A 21,972-nucleotide genomic window follows, 5' to 3' on the forward strand; every position below is an offset into this window, starting at 1 on the left:
ATGTGCCTAACCGTGTGAGCTCGGGGAAATAAGACATGATACATGCTACAACTACACATACGACATTGCTGCCTTTAGGGTTTTGCTAGGTAGGACATGAAATTCTACAAGGCCAATCCCACAATTTGATTATTTCAAAAATTGCAATTGGAAATTTTGACATTTAAAAAAGGAAAATTCATATCGGAACCACCACCACCATGGACATTGCTGCCTTTAGGGTTTTGCTAGGTAGGACATGAAATTCTACAAGGCCAATCCCACAATTTGATTATTTCCAAAATTGCAATTGGAAATTTTGACATTTAAAAAAGGAAAATTCATATCGGAACCACCACCACCATGGACTGCTTGAAGCTGTCCTCTCTCTACAATTCGCTCGGCGGGAGCAGCCTATTCTCACCTCCCGCTTGGGCCTCGTCCGGCAGAAGAGCTTACGCGTTCTCTGTGGTGAGCCTGGGAGCACAGAAGAAGTCTGCCGCAGTGAGCACGCTCGGTGGTCCCCCTCCCTCGGAGTCTTCCTCGCAAGGGCCCACGGAAAAGAGCAGAGGCGAGCTCTTCTTGGAGAAGGTTTTGTCCAAGCGTAGCTCTAACAGCAGCAGCAAGTTTCTAGAGAAGAAGAAGAAAAAGAAGACGAAGAAAGAGAACGTCCCTTTGTCCAAGCTCAACTTGGAGCCTGGATGCTATGGTTGCGGCGCTGTCTTGCAAATTCAGGATGCAGAGGCCCCCGGTTATGTGCCCGTGGACACTTATGAAACAGTAGGATATCGATGCCATTTTGCAAAATGTACCGATTCTAATTGTATTTTAATGTTTTTATTAGATAGATCAGTGCCAAGTGTTGTGGAGAAGAATTACCTACATATTTTGGGTTTAGAGAGAGAACGAAAGAAATTCTATTGACATCTCGACTCCAAGAGTCTATGAGAAGATGTAATACTTCCAAAGTCCAGCTACCATGCACATCGGTACGAACAGGAATAAGAACTAAACAAACAAGTACACATGTCAAGGTATGGACTGTTGGCTATGATTACCATTGTGATGCGTCTAATATCATGGTAGGCAACCTCATCTAAACGTAACCATAATGGCTTATGTGCCCATGCAATGACTCTCTGGATAAGTATAATGTCATGACCACGGAGAGCTAATGGCTCGAGGACAAGCTCTCCGGTACTATGGTGGCATCATGAGAGTGTGCATCAATGTTTGCAAGCAATGAGCATGAATGCTGGCCTAAGGCAGACAATCAACGGAAGAGCGAGCTCGTAGGCCGAGCCAAGCTGGTTGGAGAGGGCCTATCAATGGGTATGCAAGGGGGGCAATTAACGGGCAAGATAAGTATGTGGACTTGTATGTTCATAACTAGGATGTGGAGAGGTTAATTGATATATAAAGATTGGGTGGCTAATTTAGCTCATGTCATGCTAGGTTCATTCTATTATTGTTTCTTGGTCAGTCATGCATGATCGAGGAGATGGTTTTTTGCATGAACTTTGAGGGTTTGCATGAGAGCAGCTCAAGGGTTAGGGTTTTCCAAAGTGTAGAGTTTGATATTTAGTATCAAAGGCATAGATTGAGGAGCTGTTAGCACCTTACCATCTTTGTGAGAGTCATTTTCTTTCTTTGTCATGGTTTGTCACAAAATAGTAGTAAAAGTTTTGGTGTCATAGTAACAGGAAACGACCGTTTCTTATCCAAAATTGTGGAAATTCTGTTTCTCCAGAGGCCTCGTTTCCATTTCCATTTGGTGCTAGCACATTACTTCTCAGCGTGATTTATATTCCTCACTTGACTCTGCTCCTTAAGAAGAAACAGTCACATGTGCAAACAACTCGTATCTAGTAAAAGGAGTTGGTAAGGTTTTTCTCACTGCTGCAAATGGTGGGACAATTACTCTTAGAAGTCTTGTTTGTGCCAGGTATTAAAAAGAACTTGCTGTCAATCTCTGTTATTGTTAGGGCAAGAAGTGGTCAGATTTGTTGATGACAGGTGAACAGTTCATGACTAGAGTGATGAAGATATCACTGTGGTATCTGGTAATCTAAGCCATTATAGGTTGGACATGTGTGAGAGATTGGCACATAATGCTTGTTTAGTTATTGCCACATGTGCTATGAGTGACGCAGATCTATGCATGCCCGCTTTGGTCACTTGAACTTTAGCAGTTTGATACGTCTTAAAAGGCAAGAGATGGTGTTAGAATTGCCAAAGCTTGAGATTCGTGTCAAACATGTATGTGGGGTGCATTTTGAGCAAGATGCAAAACAGGCATCATTCCCAAAAGATGGATCAGTTAGGGCTGTCCATAAATTACACTTATATTCATAGTGATGTATATGGTCCCATGAGAATACCGTTGATTGGGGAATATCTCTAATTTGTGACGTATAATGAAGACTACTCCAGGCACATCTTGGTGTATCCGTTGAAGGCAAAGTCAGAGGTTTTTACATGCTTTAGACACTTTGTTTCTATGGTTGAAAATGTGTCTGCATGTAAAGCTAGCACCCTTCGTATAGATCGAGGGGGAGAATATATGGCAAAGGAGTTTCATGTATATATGGTTAAAAGAGGCATATAACATCAATGCACAGTACCTTTTATACCTCATAAAATGGAGTGGCCGAGAGAAAGATTAGATCTCTTATGGAGGATGCATGTTGTATGGTTAAAGGCCAAAATTTGCCTCTATGTTTTTTGGCTAGAGGCAGTTATGTGTGTGTCACTTATGTGCTAAACAAATGTCCCGCCAAGGCCTTGCAGACAATCACCCCTTATAAAGCTTGGAATGGCAGGAAACTCTTTGTGGCTCATTTGCGTGTTTTTGGTTGTCTTGCTTATGCTCTTGTGCTTGAGCAACAATGCAATAAGTTGAATGATAAGGTGGGAAAATGTATTCTTGTTGGATACAGGTCAGACAGCAAAGGGTATAGACTTTACTAGCTGGCTACAAAGCGGACGTAGCCTAATAACGAGCTGAGGCACTTTTTCTCTCTTTAGGAGGGGTTTTCCCCCGAGCGTATGTACGTAACCTTATCATGTCACTTCCCTTGTATTTCACTCATTCTTATCTATCTACTTTGAGTGTTGTGCTCGATGACAACAGCACAAATTCATCACCATCAACAATGGTTTTTTTGAATCTTTCAGTTTTTTTCCCAAACAATGCCAACAGTTGAAACTCTCATGTCAAGCTTGAGACAAGAGCTTGTCCATACATAATGCCTACATTAGTCTGACCATAGACAACCCCCTCTAGCTCTAAGTAGGGAAAGTAAGATAAAAAAGGAGCCGAGCCTTTTATAGAATCAAGGCTTACAAAAAGATATCCAAAATATTCAGATTTTGGGGGACATCCCAAGAAGAGAATCCTCGACTCATACAAAAAAATACTTGAAAGCTTAATCATAATCTTCCTCATTAAGAGAAATATTTGCCATGATAGTGAGGGCTTTTTCTTTGGCTATTGTAGATGCTTTAGCTTCATCTTCATCTTTGTGCTCTTGTACCAAGTTTGCCTGATCCTTTGATTGCACTTTGGCCATCTTCTTAAAACACCTGTCTTTTGTATATCCAAGCTTTTTGCAATAGGTGCACTTGATGATTCTTCTTCCCTGTTTGCCTTTTGTCTTAAAGAAGAAGGTTTTCTCTAACTCAAGTGTTGCTGTAGTCAGCTCTCCAAGACAACGGTCTTCATCAATAAGAATCAACTCATCATATTTCATCTCACGAGACATCTTTAATAGTGGTAGGATCTCATTGTATTTTCAAATCCCTTCTATATTGGTGACTAAGACAACTTTCATATCATCTTCATAAACTTGTGGCAGTAAGTTGTTGAATGATGGAGCCTAAGTTGCTCAAATGTTCACCCAAAGTTTGATTTTGATTAAATGAAAAAACTTTTGCTTTAGGAATACCTTTGAGCTGTTGATATTGTTGCCGAATAGGTTTTCTGGCTTCTCCCATACCTCTTGAGGTGTTTTGTCGAAGTCCACATGGTGGATGAGGTTGTCGGCAAGCCCCAAGCCAATCAGTGCAGTGCCATTGCTTTGTCATTCTTGTTCTCCCATATTAGGGGTTTTTTGGCCATCTACTTTAGGCTTCTTCTCCGGCCCTTTGACGACGTCCATACTCCTCCTTGCATTAAGTGAAGTTGGATCTTAGTTTGCCATGTTGCTTCTGTGTGCTCCATGCTTCGGCGAAGGGGTTCCTCAAATATCAAGTGGTGATATGGCTGTACACAGGTGAGGGACCGAGCTGTTGATGTGGTTCATGTCATGTTCTCTAGAGGTAGCACATCAAAAGGTAGAGGAGACTGCAGTTTGTCAAAAAATGCAGAGGTGGCTGAGTGTGGGCAGTAGGTGGAGAGTTTTCAGTGGTGTCAGAAAGAGGTGGCCCATTGTGGGCAGCCTGTGGGTTGGGCGGCATGAACACTGCAGAGGCCTGCTGCCGGATGTGGACTTGCGCTGGCACTGGCATTAGCAGCAGCATTGTGATGGCGAAGACGACGGTAGTATCAACATCAGCAGTATCATCAGAATGAAAAGATGCAGGGGAGAAGAGAGCTTGAGCTCTTGCAAGCACACACACTCACAAAACTCTAAAAGAGAACACGCAAGGTGAGAGGCTGAAAATCTTCTTCTTCTTCACACAACACTCAACACACCATATACAAAGATAAGAGTACACACAATATGAAAAGGTACTCAACCAAATACATACTAGGGTTCTCTATAGTGTGAACCCAACTAAATGAGCTGGCGCTATAACTATGCCAGTCTCTAGAATGGTTGTCACACAGCCTGTCATCCCACTGGCCGCATATCACCCATGATCTCACCAACCATGCCAGTGGTGTAAGTGGGGGGCCTATCCCCCAGGCGGGTCATCAGTGTCCACTGCCTCACTAGATGAGCTCGATATCTCAACACTCTCTCTCGAGCTCAACTCCATCTCATGTACACCAAGTGAAGCCCTGAATCTGCGGAGCTTCTCTGTACCCAATGTTTTGGTAAAGATATCAGCGACCTGATCCTGTGTGCTGACATAAACAAGGTCAACGTCTCCTGCCAAAACCTTCTCTCTGACAAAATGGTAGTGGACCTCTATATGCTTCGTGTGAGCATGAAAAACTGGGTTCCTGGCCAACTATATACTGCTAATGTTGTCACAGAAAATGACAACTTGTCTATCCACTGATAGACCCAAGTCTGCAAGTAGCTTTCTCAATCAAGCTACCTCACATGCTGCCATAGTAGCACCTCTGTACTTGGCCTCTGTATTGGATAGAGCAACCGTAGGCTGCTTCTTGCTGCTCCAAGTCACAGCAGCACTCCCCAAAGAAAACATGAAGCCACTAGTAGATCTTCTATTTGAGATACTACCAGCCCAATCAGCATCTGTGTACCCATGTATACATATCTCTGTCCCAGTTTCATTAAATAGTCCACAATGCAAAGTAGACCTCACATACCTCAGTATGCATCTCAATGCATCCAAATGCGTCTCAATGCTTCCAAATGCGGCTTCCGAGGAACCTGCATAAACTGACTCACCAACCCAACAGCATAGCTCAAATCTGGCCTGGTGATCGTCATGTAGATCAAGCTTCCTACTATGCGCCTATACATCGTAGGATCCTCCAAAATCTCTCCTGAATCTGCACTGAACTTGTCATTCAGATCCAATGGCACTGAGATAGGCTTACAGCCTGTCATACCATACTTGGACAACATGTCCAAGCCATACTGTCTCTGCAGTAATCCAATACCATGTGGTGACCTAATCACCTCAATGCCAAGAAATATCTGAGCTCCCCCAGATCCTTCATCTCAAACTTCTGTCATCATGGTTCTCCGTAATGATCAGGTCATCTACATAGATGACAACAAGCACAACCCCTCTATCACTGTGTCTTACATACAGCGAGAAATCTGCATTGGCTACATGAAAGTCAATAGTGACAAGATATTCAAAAATCTTGTAAGACCATGCTCTTGGTGCTTGTTTTAAGCCATACAAGGCTTTCTTCAACCTGCAAACATGCTCGGGGTGACTCACATCCTCATAACCAGGTGGCTGCAACATATACACCTCTTCCTGCAAATCCCCATGCAAGAATGCATTCTTTACATCCATCTGATGTAAAGACCATTGCTTTGACGCAGCCACTGCTATCACAACTCTCACTGTTGCCATCTTGGCAACTGGGCTGAAAGTTTCCACATAATCAATGCCATATGTCTGCGCATATCCTTTGGCTACCAATCTAGCCTTGTACCTGCTTATGCTTCCATCACTGTTATGTTTTACTTTGTACACCCACTTGCATCCAATGGCTTTCTTGCCTTCAGGCAATTGCACTAAATCCCAAGTCTCATTTCCATATAGTGTATCCATCTTCTCATCCATAGCTTTCTCTCAACACACATTTCCAACAGCCTCATCAATGCATGTGGGCTCTACAACCTGTACAACTTTTGCCATGTATGCATAGTGATGTGCCACATAACCATCATAGGTAAACCTCTGCACAGGATTCTTCACTCTCCCAGATCTTCGCAGCTTTGCATTCATAGATTCCATAGCCTTCTTTACACCAAGTGTTCTCATAGTTGGTATCCCAAGATCCTCATCAAGGCTCATCTCTGAGCCACTAGACTCTCCATCAACATGAGAATGTCTTGCAGAAATGTCAGGCATACTAAGGGGCTCAACCACTTTCTCTTTGCCTTTATGTGATGTACTAATCACATTTGCAGGACTGGTATTATGACGCAGCCTGCCACTCCATGGTCTTGTTAGAAGTCATCTCCTGTCTATTTTTATACACCAGGGCCTCTGTTGTGGGTGTGCCCTCCCTGTATAGGTGTTTTATCATTTTTCCTCACTCCCCGTATTTTTCTCCCATTTTTTTTCATTTTTCCATGGTGTGGATGGATGCCAGATGATTGGCAAGAGCCCATGGTGGTTGGCCGACTGCCTATTCTGCAGTCGTGGAGGTGCTGATGCTGGCCGACCTGTTTTGCTGCTGGCCGACTGCTTTATGCAGTCGTGGAGAGCCTCATGTGCTAGCCGACCCCATCCATGGGGCATATAAATAGGCCCCATGCTCCTCACCATTGTATCATTCAGTTTTGTATGGGATCTTGTGTATAGAGAAGAGTTTACACGCCTATCTCTCAGTGTTTCTTGCTGTCTATTTTCTGCACTCTACTTGCTCTTGTGGACCCAAGTTTGGTTATCATTTCCGTTGCGTATTTTGACATGGTATCAGAGCCCTAGGCTCTTGATAGATCTTGGGAGTTTTTTGAGCAAGAGGGGGATAGTTAGTTTGCTGATTGGTGGACTGTTTTGGACTGTTCGGGAAGAGAAGTTGCAAGAGGAAGGCGGGCTAAGGTGCTGGATAGCCACTTGCAGGTTTTAGAGTTTTTTTTCCCACCCACCTACCCTTTTTCAGTTTAATCCCCGCGATGGCAGATTTACTAGAGATGGCTGAGAAGCACGTGAAGATTCCGACTCTCCCCACGTTCCCTGTGGACCGTCAGTTGGACGGGAACAATTACGACATCAGGAAGGTTATGATGGAGTATGTGTTGGAGTCATATGACCTTGCTGATTTCATCGTCATCGGGGTTCCACGGCCGGAAGCAGAGGAAGGGCAGTTACTGTCGATGAAGAAGGACCGAGAGGCACATGCACACATGTGGGATCGTGTCAACGCCAGGGTCCGGTCATTTATTTTCCTCAACTGCACACCACAAGTGATCAATCATATAAAGCACATGACGCTGGCTAGAGGCATATGGCAGCACTTGTCTTCTCTTTATAACAGGGTATCACCCATGAAGAGGATCTCCTTGGAAGTGCAGATGCGGGTTATGAACCCTGCAAAGTCCTCGACGATGCGGGAACACATTAACAAGCTGCAGGCCCTTCAGCAAGAAGTCCTCCAGGCTGGGAAGGAGATATCATCTGAAGACATGGCCATCACTTTGCTGTCCCACTTGCCTGCTCAGTATTCTGCTTTCTACTCCTCGTTGATTACGAGTGGCAGGCTCAGCATCATTACCTGGGAGGAGCTTGTGCGAATGGTCTTGGACCAGGAGGAACGTTTCTCGAACCCTCCTCATAGGGGCGGTTCGGAGGCCTTAACTGGCCAACGGTCGAAAGGCCGGAATAACAACAAGGGCAAAGGGAAAGGCTTCACCGGAGAAGTCTTCTGAGAAAAAGCCTGACTCAGAACGAGAGAAGCTGAAGGTTGAAAGATCCTGCAATGATTGTGGCGAGAAAGGCCACTATTGGAGGAAGTGTCCTAAGCGGACAAGGAAGAGTGCTGATTCCTCAGCCTCAGCTGCAAAGACTCCTGCATTTGTGCACTTAGAGATGATGGACTCTAACGCTTCAGCGTCTTCGAGCGAGGAGGCAGTTGGCTTCACCGCGAAGGATACCCGGGAATGGATTCTTGACAGTGGTGCTTCCAGGCATATGACTCCGTCCTGTGACTTCTTTTTGGATCTTAAACGGCAGTCAGGTCGCATCTTTATTGGTGACAACTCCACTATTCCGATACATAGTGAGGGCCGAATGGAGATTATTTCCGATGGCAAGGGGGGCAAGCATGCTTCCCGTGTTCTTTGTCTCCCTGCTCTGGGTTTTCATCTTCTGTCAGTGCATGAAGTATGCAAGACTGGCTTTCGGGTGGAATTTGAGGAGCATTCAGTTGCTCTACGGGACCGTGAGACTGGCCAGGTTGTTTGGGAAGGCGGTGTGGAGAATGGTATCTACAAGCTCTCTGCACTCTCCTCGTTGACAGGTTCTCAGGTCGGAGATTTGTGGCACTTTCGTTTTGGCCATTTAAATGTGGATGCATTGAGGCGAGCTTTCCGAGACCAAATGGTGGTTAGCTTGCCAGATGTTGGCAGTAGGCAAGGGCGTTGCAGTTCTTGCATACGTGGTAAGCAGCACAGGGAATCCTTTCCGAAGCAGGCTTCCAGGCGGGCTTCGAAACCATTGGAGACCATGCTGGAGCATCGTGATCTTCTTCGTCCACTTTGGGGAGAGGCTGTGGCAACGGCTGTCCATACCCTCAACCGATCTCCGACGACTTCAGTACCTCATATGACTCCATTTGAGGCATACTTTGGCAGGAAACCTGATGTCTCGCACTTCCGTGTTTTTGGGAGTGATGCGTATGTACATATTCCAAAGAAGCAGAGGGGGAAGCTTGACTCCAAGTCCCGCAAGCTTGTATTTGTGGGGTATAATTCTCTTTCCAAGGAATACAGATTGTATGATCCAGACAGGAACGAGATTGTTGTCAGCCGGGGATGTGGTCTTTGACGAGCATGTTCCAGTATCCATTGTCGATGAGCCGCCACTTCTTGGAGATCCAAAGGAGTCTGATGATGATTCCCAGACCAGTATTCCAGTTGATCAACCTCAGTCAATACAGGAGGTTGAGCCCGCAGCTGGAGTAGAGCCCCCGCGACCACAGGAGCTCCATGATCCGTTCGAGTACCTAGGTGGTTGTTAGACACTCTTCAGTCAGGTGTCACGGAGTTACCCTCCGAGTGGACCACAGAGGACGGCCCTCGAAGATCACACAGAGTCCGAGGTAAAAGCAATACAGCGGAGCTTCTTCAGGTAAATTATGCTTTGATGTCTCGTATTATGCGGGACAAGGAGCCCACTTCCGTCAAGGAAGCCCTTTCACAGGATACTTGGAGGAAAGCCATGCAGGTGGAACTTGATGCCATCGAGAAGAACAACACATGGGAGTTGGTACCGAGGCCGTCGAAACGGTTAGTCATTGTGTCAAATGGGTCTTTAAGACCAAATATGCGTCTGATGGGTCGGTGGACAAACACAAAGCCAGACTTGTGGCTAAAGATTATGCTCAGCGGCCAGGCATCGACTGCGAGGACACCTTTGCACCGACAGCACGGATGTCCACGATTCGGACCATTCTTGCCCTTGTTTCTTCTCAGACGTGGCCCGTGTATCAACTGGATGTAAAATCTGCGTTCCTTAATGGTGACCTGCAGGAGGAGGTGTATGTTGAGCAGCCTCCGGGCTTTATTGTTCCAGGATCTGAAGGGATGGTTTATAGGTTACGTAAGGCCTTGTATGGTCTTAAGCAGGCTCCTAGGGCTTGGAATCAGAAGATTGATTCCTTCTTTGTCCGGATTGGATTCAGAGATCGGTTGCAGATCCTAACCTGTATCTCTTTTCGGGAACGCGGCATGGTCACGATTATCATCCTTTATGTGGATGATCTCATTCTCACCGGCGGTCATGTGGAGCACATTGGTGTGACGAAGGCTGCCTTGTCAAAGGAGTTTGAGATGACCGACTTAGGCTTACTCCACTTCTTTTTGGGATTGGAGATCTGGCAGACCCAGAGGGGGTTTTTCGTCTCTCATGAGTTGCTTGAGCCCTTTGGGATGGAGAACTGTAAGCCTATTACCTCGCCGATGGACCCAAACACAAAGTTAACCGTTACTGATCCTTGTGAGCCAGTTGATGCCTCGGAGTACCGGAAGTTGGTTGGTTCATTGATCTGGTTGCTGAACACTAGATTGGACTTGAGCTTCTCCGTGGGGCTGTTGAGCTCTTTTATGCAGACGCCATTGAAGTCTCATTGGGACGTAGGATTGCGGATCTTGCGGTATCTGCAGAGTATGAAGGATCAAGGACTCTTCTACACAGGAGGGGATGGAGTCAGACTCCAAGGTTGGAGTGACTCAGATTGGGGAGGAGATCCAGACACGAGGAGATCTACTTCAGGATACAGTTTTACCCTCGGCTCAGGAGCAATTTCTTGGAGCAGCAAGAGGCAGCCAACTATTACCCTCTCTTCGACAGAGGCAGAGTACCGGGCTGCTTGTGGTGCTGCTTGTGAGGTTGTGTGGCTGCGGAGGTTGCTAGGCGAGATTGGGTTTCCACAGAAGGAGCCCACAGTCATCCAGTGTGATAACCAGAGTTGTATAGCTATTGCTCGGAACCCGATCTTCCATGCCCGGACCAAGCACATAGAGATACAGTATCACTTTGTACGTGAGAAGATCTTGGCTGGTGAGACATCTTGCTACTTTATTGTTCGACGGAGGACAATGCGGCGGACCTCTTCACGAAGTCTTTACCTCAGGCTACGCTCAGGCGGCACTCCAGCTCCCTTGGGTTGATTTCACAGCCAGGAGCTGAGAGGGGGTGTTAGAAGTCATCTCCTGTCTATTTTTATACACCAGGGCCTTCGTTGTGGGTGTGCCCGCCTTGTATAGGTGTTTTATCATTTTTCCTCACTCCCCGTATTAAACACCATTGGTTGTATGAGATGGTAAGCAAATACATTTGTGTATGAAAATCTAAGTTAAAGTAAGGGTGTTAATAATCGAGTTTAATAAGTATAGAACACTCTTTTGAATAGGTGAAGAAATTAACTCCCCTACCTCCCGTTCCACTTTCTCACCCTGCAATTAGAAGGGTTCACTCTAGGTACCAAAGGTTATGCGTGGAGTATTTCATGAATAGGTATGTTCGGGGTAGGGTAAATTTTATTTTCTCTCTCAAATCATCTAAGTATCCTATTAGAGGCATGCTTAATACAGAAAAGGATAGCTAAGATGATATATGGAAATCAAAGATAAAACTGCTACATGGTCATATGGATCTCCCGACCCGTTTCTGAAGAGTTGATGGCCTTACTCGTCTTGAATACTCATCATCGGGCCTACGGCCTCTCACTCTCAGTGGTTCCTCTCTTTGGTAATTTTGCAGTCGTGGAGGTGCTGATGCTGGCCGACCTGTTTTACTCAGTCGTGGAGACATCTGCTGCTGGCTGACTGCTTTATGCAGTCGTGGAGAGCCTCATGCACTGGCCGACTGCATCCATGGGGCATATAAATAGGCCCCATGCTCCTCACCATTGTATCATTCAGTTTTGTACGGGATCTTGTGTATAGAGAAGAGTTTACACGCCTATCTCTCAGTGTTTCTTGTGCTGTCTATTTTCTGCACTCTACTTGATCTTGTGGACCCAAGTTTGGTTATCATTTCCGCTGCGTATTTTGACAGGTCTATCAACTGAACCACTAGATGAGGACTCTCTTGGTCCACTCAAAGACTGTGATTGTTGACTTGCATTCTGTGCAACCACATTTCCACTCACATCAGCCCCAACAGCTTCTCTCTCAGCAGCATACCAGCTGATCATCTCATCAAAAACAACATCCCTGCTTACCCTCAACTCACGTGTAGTAGGGTTATAACACTTGTATCCCTTTTGCTCAAGGGAATACCCAATAAACACACATTTTTCAGCTTTTGTGGATCCAGCTTAGCTCATCTGGCACATGCACATATGCAATGCATCCAAAGACTTTCAGATGAGATAAATCAGGTTTTCTGCCAGTAAACCTCTCCTCTGGAGTTACATCATGTATGGCTGCAGTTGGAGTCCTGTTCATGATGTAAACTGCTGTAGAAACAGTCTCAGCCCAATAGCTATGCGGCATATTCTTCTCTCCTATCAATGCTTGCGCAATCTCAGCAATGTGCCTGTTTTTCCGCTCAGCAACTTCATTTTGTTGCGGAGTGTATCTCATTTAAACTGTCTCTGAATAGCATTCTTCTGCAAAAATTCAGAGAACTCATTGGAGAAGTACTCTCCCCCTTCATTTGACCTTAGGCACTTTACATGTTTCCCTGTTTGCTTTTCAACCATAACTCTGAAATTCTGAAAATGAGTGAACACCTCACTCTTCTCCTTCATGAAGTATATCCACACTTTCCTTGTGTGGTCATCAATAAATGTCACATAATACCTGCAGCCTCCCATAGACATGGTCTTCGTAGTAGGACCCCATACATCTGAATGCACAACATCTAGTGCATTTCTGCTCACATTTCTGTCACGTGGAAATACATGCTTTGTTTGCTTTCCAAATTGGCAAGCTTCACATATTTTCTGCATACCTTCAACTTTAAACTTTGGCAGCCCTGTCACAATTCCTTTAGTCTGCATAGACTTCATTCCTTACGCATTCACATGTCCAATTCTTTTATGCCAAATGTCTGTGTCTGCAACAATTCCTGAACCATTTGCAAACATCGCAGCACTCACTTTAGGCATTTACATTCAATGTAAACATTCTGCCCACTCTGTTGCCTTTTGCAACCAAACTGCACTTGTCTTTAAAGTATTCAACATAACAACCATGAGGGTTAAACTGAACCTGCAGACCCTGCTCAATCGTCTGGCCAACTGAAACCAGATTCTTTGTTATGTTCGGAACATGAAGTACATCTGCAAGGTACTTCACTTTGCCATCCTGCATAGACAATGACACATCTCCAACATGTGCAATTGGATGAGCAGTGTCACAATTGTGACATATGTATGTATCAGATCCTCTCTTCATTGCTGATTCATGTTGCAGATGCAAAGAGTAACCAGCCAAGGGAACCCCTACCCTCGATTGGTTGCGACTCTTCGCCAAAGGATGTACCTCTTCATCGAATAGCCACATCCCTTCGACGAATGGTTGTATCCTTTGATGAATGGTTGTGCCTCTACATTGAATAGACACATCCCTTAGCCTAAAGTTGTATCCTTTCGTCTATGGTCATGTCCTTTCGTCAAAGGACATGCCTCTTCAAATGTGTCTCTTCATCTCCTATATAAGAGACCTATTGTACTCAGTTTAATCAATTCAAGTCAATTCAATCTTCTCTCAAGTGTTCTCCTGAAGTCTCTTATTCTCTAAGTTGAGTACTTAAGTAGTAATTAGTACACAATACGAGGGATTAACAACATAATCCTCACAGTGGTATCAGAGCAAATTTTTTTCCTACCCGTGGGTTGTGAAGCCCTCACCCTCTCTGCGGCACTCCCTCGTCCATCCCTCTTCTTGGTGTTGTATGGAAGCAGCGGAGCGATGGTGGACTTGGTGTAAATCTTTGCCCATGGTGATGTAATCAAAAAAAAATAAAAATTCCACACCCACACACACGCACCGTGTGTTTCAGAGAGGGAACCCTTGTTACCCCCCTCCCTGCTGCTGGTGGTGGTAGTCGTTCGCTGCATGGCAGGAACCCCCCCCTCTCTGCTGAGTATGGAAACCCCCCCCCCTCCTCGCTTCGTTCGCTGCAGGCTGTGAGCCCTAGCTCGCTTCGTGCAGCTGTTGGCCTTGAGCCCTCTCGCCGCCGAATGTCGACGGTCCTCCCCCTCTTCGCATAGTAGCTGGCGGCGCCTTTTCGAAGCGGTGCACCCCTCCTCCGGTCAGCTACGTGATCCAGGCCACTGTCACCTTTACACCATTAAAAAATAAATAATCGAACCCCGGTGATTCAACGCGAGTGTGAAGCGCCTCCCCTTTTCCGTTGGCGATTCGGCGACCATTCTCCCCCCGGCTGTTAGGATGCCGCCAACTACACATTCGCCTTCATCCCCTCTCCCGGCTCTGCCCACGCCACACGGTGTGTGTGCTCTCGCCATCCACTTGCATGCTTCATGGACAATTTTCCGGAGGAGCCCTACATGCACATCTCCTACCTGAGTTACATCGACGAGATCCCCGAGAGGCTCTCCTTCCCGAACACAGCCCTCGTCGTGCCCCCACTCCGGAACCGGTGCCACTTTCCACCGATGCTGGGTGGATTCCAAGTCTCCCAAACTCTCCTATCCCAGTAGCCCCGGCCTCACAGGTGTACCGCATACATGTCAGCAGCCCGCATGTAACTGAACCCGACACTTGGGCGATTTGGACTATTTTCCTCACCTGCGAGCCACTGCACCTTGCTCATTTCGAGTACTTTCTGTCACGATACCCTCAGTTGGCACTCTTTCTTCCAGAGTGCAGTGTGGATGGCCTCCGCAATATCTCCTCCACGCGCTCTCCTGTGACATTCTACTGCGAGATCTTCGTCCCCGATTATACTCCATTATCTCCGATGCCTAGCTCTTTGGCGGACCCAAACGAAGAAGTGGAAGTAGACGAAGTAACCTCCGAGGACGATCTCGAGGAAGTGGAGGACCCCGACTTCGAGCACGAGGATCCCGTTACTGCCTCTCCAATAGCTGTTCCTTCCATCCTACATTTCGGGTGGACCTTTCTTGCTTCACCTTAGTACTCTCTCTGAGTTCTCCAGATGTCGACTTCGCACGACAACGAGCCACCCGCCGATCCTCAGATGGAGGCCTTGCAGATGACCACTCTTCAACAACAGATGGAGGACTTACAACGGGCCCTTTTCGACGGTATGGCATCAATGCGATCACAAATGGAAGACATGCAACAATGGCACCAACACCAGCGTGAGGGATCCAGGAAGTCCCAGCGAGCGCGTCGATTGCGTTCACCGACTTCACCATTATCCTCGGTGGGCCAGCAGGACGATCCCTCAACTCCTCCCGATCCGACCGCCGAGGTAGACAATGTTGAACTCAAACTTTTGTATAAATTAATGACCACAACACAGACAAGAAAGATGGATATCAAGTTACCTGAGCCCTACAATGGCCGCCGCGATAGCGGTCGATCCCGAGGAAGTGGAGGACCCCGACTTCGAGGACGAGGATCCCGTTACTGCCTCTCCAGCAGCTGTTCCTTCCATCCTACATTTCAGGTGGACCTTTCCTGCTTCACCTCAGTACTCTCTCTGAGTTCTCCAGATGTCGACTTCGCACGACAACGTGCCACCCGCCGATCCTCAGATGGAGGCCTTGCAGATGACCACTCTTCAACAACAGATGGAGGACTTACAACGGGCCCTTTTCGACAGTATGGCATCAATGCGATCACAAATGGAAGACATGCAACGACGGCACCAACACCAGCGCGAGGGATCCAGGAAGTCCCAGCGAGCGCGTTGATCGCGTTCACCGACTTCATCATCATCCTCGGTGGGCCAGTAGGACGATCCCTCAACTCCTCCCGATCCGACCGCCGAGGTAGACAATGTTGAACTCAAACTTTTGTATAAAGTAATGACCACAACACAGACAAGAAAGATGGATATCAAGTTACCTGAGCCCTACAATTTCGTTCACCCCTTTGAGGTGTGGCACTCAATAAGAAGTCATTTTAAGGGACATGGGTATGCAAGCAAGGGGACATCATTGGAACAAGATGCACATTTTCAACGTGAGTCATGGAGCAGATTCAGAGGTTTGACAGGGATTTCAGTTAAGTTGCTAGGGAAGAAGTGTCAAATCCCCACGGATCTCCTCGCAGAGCGCTCCTAAAACATGACTCGAAACTTGCAAAACAAAGCAAAACAATGTGAAGGGGGTGTAGGCCTAACTCACCACCAACCATGACAGCCGTGGGTAAAACCCACAAGTCTTGGTTGTCCCCATCGAGCCATGAGCTGAGCTAACTAGCAAGGCGCATCGACCAATCTCTACTCTGTGATGTCCCATACCGCCACCGAGCTACCCTGGTGGGTCTCAAGACTGCCGCCGGCCTCGGCTGCATGAAGCAGGTGCACATCTGCACTAGATCTAGGCTCCTGATTGTAGAGCTCTTGCAAAGACTCGCGAGACTCTATGAACAACTGCATCAAGACCGGATTTGTAAACCGGTTGAAGTCCAGACTTGAAGTTCCTCTTTTTCTCAGGTTCTCCCACGAACAAAACTGGAGAGAGCTCCAAATAGATCTTCCAAAATTTGTTCACATGTCTGCACAAGCTGATTATCTTTCTACTCCATCTTGTCCCAATTGCTCATTGTCACGTGCATCCCGCACTTGGATGCCACGTAGACATATCTGAACAAGAAGGTGCAGAAACTAGAGCGGAAACTGGTCCCATGTGAGCCCAGTCCGGGACGAGTCAGCCAAGGTTCCACTCTACGCGTCCGAGGTCAAGTGTGCATTGTCCCACACATGAAGCAGTGCCAGTCCGTACTGGGAGTCTCCCTCTGGATTGATGTTAGGTCTCCCTCTGGAATGATGTTAGGTTTGCAACCAGATGCCAGGCATCTGTCTAGAAGCATGAAGGTTGCATGTAGAAAAGGGGCCAGCTCTTAGGGCTAACCCAAAAGGGAGCCTTAGGCTCTTGCAGTTGATGGGGAGAAAACAGAATTAGGGTTAGAGTTCATTCATGGGAGACATACACAGAGAAGCAAGGGAGAGAGAGAGAGAGAGAGTTGTGGGGATAAGTCAACTCATGAGGCATGAGTGTGTGACTCCCCTATCACACATGTATATTGCACTAGTACACATAGTGCACTTAGCACATTAAAAGTACTAAGTGTACTATGTACTATAACTTATGGGCTTGTACACACTATAAGGGTGGGCATAACGCCTTTACCCCAACAACCTCCCACTTAAAGGCAAAGTGCCCTTAAGTAAAGGAAAAGAAAAAATCAGCATGTACATGATAATATACAAGGCCATATCAAGGCTGAAAACTGGCCTCATCCAATGCCCATCAAGTGTCTGCAATGAGCAAACCGCTCCGGAGGCAAACTCTTTGTCAACAGATCAGCCGGGTTGTCATCCGTGTGAATCTTAACAAGCTGAATTTGCTTGTTCTCTATCACCTCTCTGATGAAGTGATACTTCACATCCACATGCTTCGTCTTTGCATGAAAGACAGGGTTCTTTGCCAACTGGATGGCACTCTGACTATCACAATGCAACAACGGAATATCCCCTGTATAGCCCAAATCAACCACTAACCGAGATAGCCATAATGCCTCCTTGCAAGCCTCTGTGGCTGCAATATACTCGGCCTCTGTAGTAGATAAGGCAATGCACTTCTGCATCCTGGATATCCATGACACAGCACCTCCTGTGAATGTAAACACATAACCGGTAGTAGACTTCCGGTTATCTGGATGACCGGCATAATCCGAATCCGTGTAACCATGCACTAATGCATCCTGTTTGCCAAAGCAAATGCACAAATCCTGTGTGCCCTTCAGGTATCTCATGACACCTTTCACTGCTTCCCAATGCTTCTTGCCAGGGTTGGCCATGTATCTAGAAACCACTCCCACTGCAAATGCAATGTCCGGCCTAGTAGCAACCATGGCATACATGAGACTGCCACAAGCTGAAGCATACGGAATCTTGGCCATATCAGCCCTGTCTCTATCTGACTGTGGGCTGTCCATAGCACTGAGTTTCACATATGGAGGCAAAGGAGTACTAGCTTTCTTCCCCCCGTCCATATTGAACCTCTGCAAGACTTTGCCAATGTATTCCTTCTGAGACAAATACAACACATGCTGATTTCTGTCCCGAAGTATCCGCATACCCAAGATGTGATTTGCATCACCCAAATCCTTCATATCAAAGGTTTGATGCAGCCTCTTTTTCAAAGCATCAATCTCTTTACGAGATTTCCCGGCAATCAACATATCATCAACATACAAAATGAGAATCAAGAGACTGCCATCCAAAGCTTTCTTGGTGTACAAGCAGTGATCTATGTCACTTCTCCTGAATTTCTGAGATTTCATGAATGTATCAAATTTATGATACCATTCTCTTGGTGCCTGTTTGAGCCCATAAAGACTCTTTTTCAGCTTGCATACAAGCTTCTCCTTTCCACTTACTGCATAACCCTCTGGCTGCTGCATATATATCTCCTCATGGAGATCACCGTGAAGAAAAGCAGTCTTCACATCCATCTGAATCAAGTCCAGATCATCATGTGCAACCAAAGCCAACACAGCTCTAAGTGTGGTCATTTTGACCACTGGAGAGAAGATCTCATCAAAGTCCACACCATATTCCTGCTTGAAGCCCTTAGCCACTAACCTGGCTTTGTATCTTGGCTTAGCATCTGATGCAACTTTGAGCCTGTATACCCACTTGCATGGCAAAACCTTCTTGCCTGCAGGCAAAGGCACTAACTTCCAAGTTCCATTTTTATGCAGAGAATCCATCTCTGACTTCATGGCACGCTCCCATAGAGCTTTGTCTGCCCTCTGTAAAGCCTCTTTATAACATGAGGGCTCCCCACAGTCAGTGAGCATCAGGTAGTCAACCCCTGGAACAAACCTGTCAGGGGCTCTGGAGGGTCTTGTGGACCTCCGTACCCAATGACCATCATTTGTAGGTTGCTGTCCAGCCTGCATATCACCCATTGGTGGCTCCTGTTCCATGCCATAAGGCTGAAATATCATGCCCGGTATCTCCTCTAACTGTGGTATATCCATAGGGATATCTTCTGCCATATCTGGCTGTCCATTTGGACCATTTTCAGCACCATTTAAGGGCTGGTTTTCCTGCTGTAATGGCTGATTTACAGCCCTTTGTTGTTGTCCATGATGTCCATCATCATCAAAGATGACTCTGCCAGGCTCCTGTTGCCTTGCAGGCTCCTTATACATGCATGTTTCATCAAAAATGACATCATTGCTGCGTATGATCTTTCTATTTGTGGGATCCCAAAGTCTATACCCCATTTCACCTCTGTCACCATATCCTAGGAATATGCATTTATGAGACTTAGGATCAAGTTTGGTGCGCATTTCCCTGCGTATGTGCACGTACGCAACGCAACCAAACACTCTCAAGTGCTTGTATGACGGAGGCTTCCCTGTCCATACTTCTTCTGGCACTTTCCCACCAAGCCTCGTGTTAGGTGACCTGTTTATAAGGTGAACGGCTGTCATAACAGCTTCAGCCCAAAAAGCATGAGGTAATGCAGCATGTGACAACATAGAACGGACCTTCTCCTGTATGGTCCTGTTCATCCTCTCTGCTGTCCCGTTTTGTGGAGGATCATAAGGGGTAGAGAGCTCCCTCTTGATGCCTTTAGCATCACAAAAGTCCTGAAACTGTTTGGACATGTACTCTCCACCATTGTCGGAACGCAAAGCCTTCAGTGTTTTGCCAGTTTGATTCTCAACATGAGCAACAAACTTCTGAAACACTGAGAATGTATCACTCTTCAAACGAAGAGGATAGACCCACACCTTGCGTGTGGCATCATCAATAAAAGACACAAAGTATTTTGCCCCTCCCAAAGAAAGCTGAGGCATCTCACATACATCTGTATGCACAAGCTCTAACTGAGCATCTTTCTGTCCAAGAGCTTTCTTGTGGGGGCACTGTAGTTGCCTACCATATATACAATGCTCACAAAACTGAAAACTTGAAAACTTTAGAGAAGGCAAGTAACCCAAACGAGACAATTGCTCCATTCCCTTGACACTCATGTGTCCCAACCGGCTATGCCACATAGAAATTTCCGGCAGCTCGGTTGCATTTACATTAGCATGGTGACAAACACCTGCATGCATGAAGTAAAGAGTGTCCACCTTAGAGCCTCTGGCAACAACCAGTGAGCCCTTACTAATCTTCCACTTTCCACTACCAAATGTGGTAACATAATCAGCATCATCAAGCTGTCCAGTAGAAAGCAGGCTCTTCTTGATCTCAGGCACATGCCTGACATCATGGAGCATAAGCTGTGAGCCATCTGAAAACACAAGCCTCACATCACCTCTGCCAAGAATCTTGCATGCATGGTTATCACCCAAATAAACCACTCCTTCATTGCCAGCAGTATACCTGACAAACAAGTCTCTGCAACCTGTGACATGAAAGGAGGCACCTGAATCAATGATCCATGAGTGCATACCATGACCACCTGTAAGAAGTGAATGGGCATCAAGTGAAGAAGTAAATAGGACCTCATCCTCACTGCCACCTGCATGTGACACATTGATTTCTTCGATCTTGACTCCACTTTTGCCCTTTGGCTTTACATCTTTGGCTTCATCCTTCTCTTTGTCTTTGCCTTTTCCCTTTTCCTTTTGATCATTTTTCCATTTGTAGCATTGCTTTTTAATGTGTCCCTTTTTGCCACAATAATGGCATTCCAAATCCTTTTTGGAGCGAGACTTGCTCCTTCCCCTTTCTTGGCTTTTTCCCCTTTGCTGGGATCTCCCACGTGCATTCATTGCATTGGACTTTCCCACAGAGTTGTTTTTCCTGTTCATCTCTTCTTGAAGAAGAGCACCCTCAACATCTGCATATGACAGCATAGCATGCGAATTGCTAGTGGCTGTCCTGAATGTGTCCCAACTCTCTGGCAAAGTGCATAACAAAAAAGTGGCTTTGAACTCATCGTCCATTGCCAACTTTTGATTAATAACTTGGCTGACAATACCATTAAACTCATTGAGATGGGCTGTCATAGAAGCCCCTTCCTTCATTTGAAGACCTATGAGTTTCTTCAACCAATACACTTTGCTTGAGGCACTTTGTTGGGCATACAAGTCCTGCAATCTCTGCCACATTCCCCAAGCTGTCTTCTCTTCACGAATGCTGAAAAGTAATGAGTCTGACACAGACAACATGATAGTAGATCTTGCCAGCTCATCCATATCTTCCCACTCTTCAGCGGTAAGAGAAGCGGGCATTACACCCCTTTCTTTGATAGGCTTATGTTGCTTTTTCTGAAGCAACACATTGTAGCACTGGGTTTGCCAAATATCATAGTTATGCGAGCCTTCAAGCTTCTTGATATGAAGCAATGAAGAGCTCTCACCTGTGGTTGCCATAGCAAAATGCAACCTGTAATGCCTGACTCCCTGCAAATGTGCAAACACTGCACCCAAAGCACACAAAGTGCTCACAAATGTTCTCCCAAGCTTTATCTCCCACTGCGGAAGCAAGAATGCAACTTTTCTCCCACTTTATGTGATGAAAACACCAAAATCTGGTTGCTGCAGATTTTGGACAGCACCTTGAATGTGCTCTTTTGCCCTTCCAAAGTACTGTACAGCAGTACTAAGCGCTCACCAATGATGTACCAAACCTGTACCGGCAATTTCAGCAGCTGAATTTGAACCTTTTGATCACTCAAAACAGTGTACAGCCATGCCAAAACATGCACAAAGCTGTGCCAAATCTGTACCAGCAGGTACAATAGCAATAAATGCTCTCCTGGCATAAATGTCTTGCCTGCTGCTTTGCCAAGCTCAACAAGCATAC

General features: G+C 46.2%; 1 protein-coding gene across 2 annotated transcripts in view; it reads left to right on the forward strand.

Moving 5' to 3' along the window:
- Positions 1-202: 202 nt before the first annotated feature.
- The window catches only part of NOA1 (P-loop containing nucleoside triphosphate hydrolases superfamily protein), a 66,683-nt gene continuing 44,913 nt past the window's right edge, over positions 203-21,972 (forward strand). The window contains exon 1 of one of the 2 annotated variants that reach the window (XM_086800364.1): positions 203-759. In XM_086800364.1, the coding sequence (XP_086656490.1) occupies positions 343-759 (417 nt within the window). In that variant the 5' untranslated portion in view covers positions 203-342. The remainder of the gene's footprint in view (positions 760-21,972) is intronic. The other variant, XM_086800365.1, reaches the window with a different exon arrangement.

Source organism: Cibotium barometz, chromosome 7 (assembly GCF_041138505.1).
Source record: "Cibotium barometz isolate CiBa-2024 chromosome 7, ASM4113850v1, whole genome shotgun sequence".
NCBI classification, from domain to species: Eukaryota; Viridiplantae; Streptophyta; class Polypodiopsida; order Cyatheales; family Cibotiaceae; genus Cibotium; species Cibotium barometz.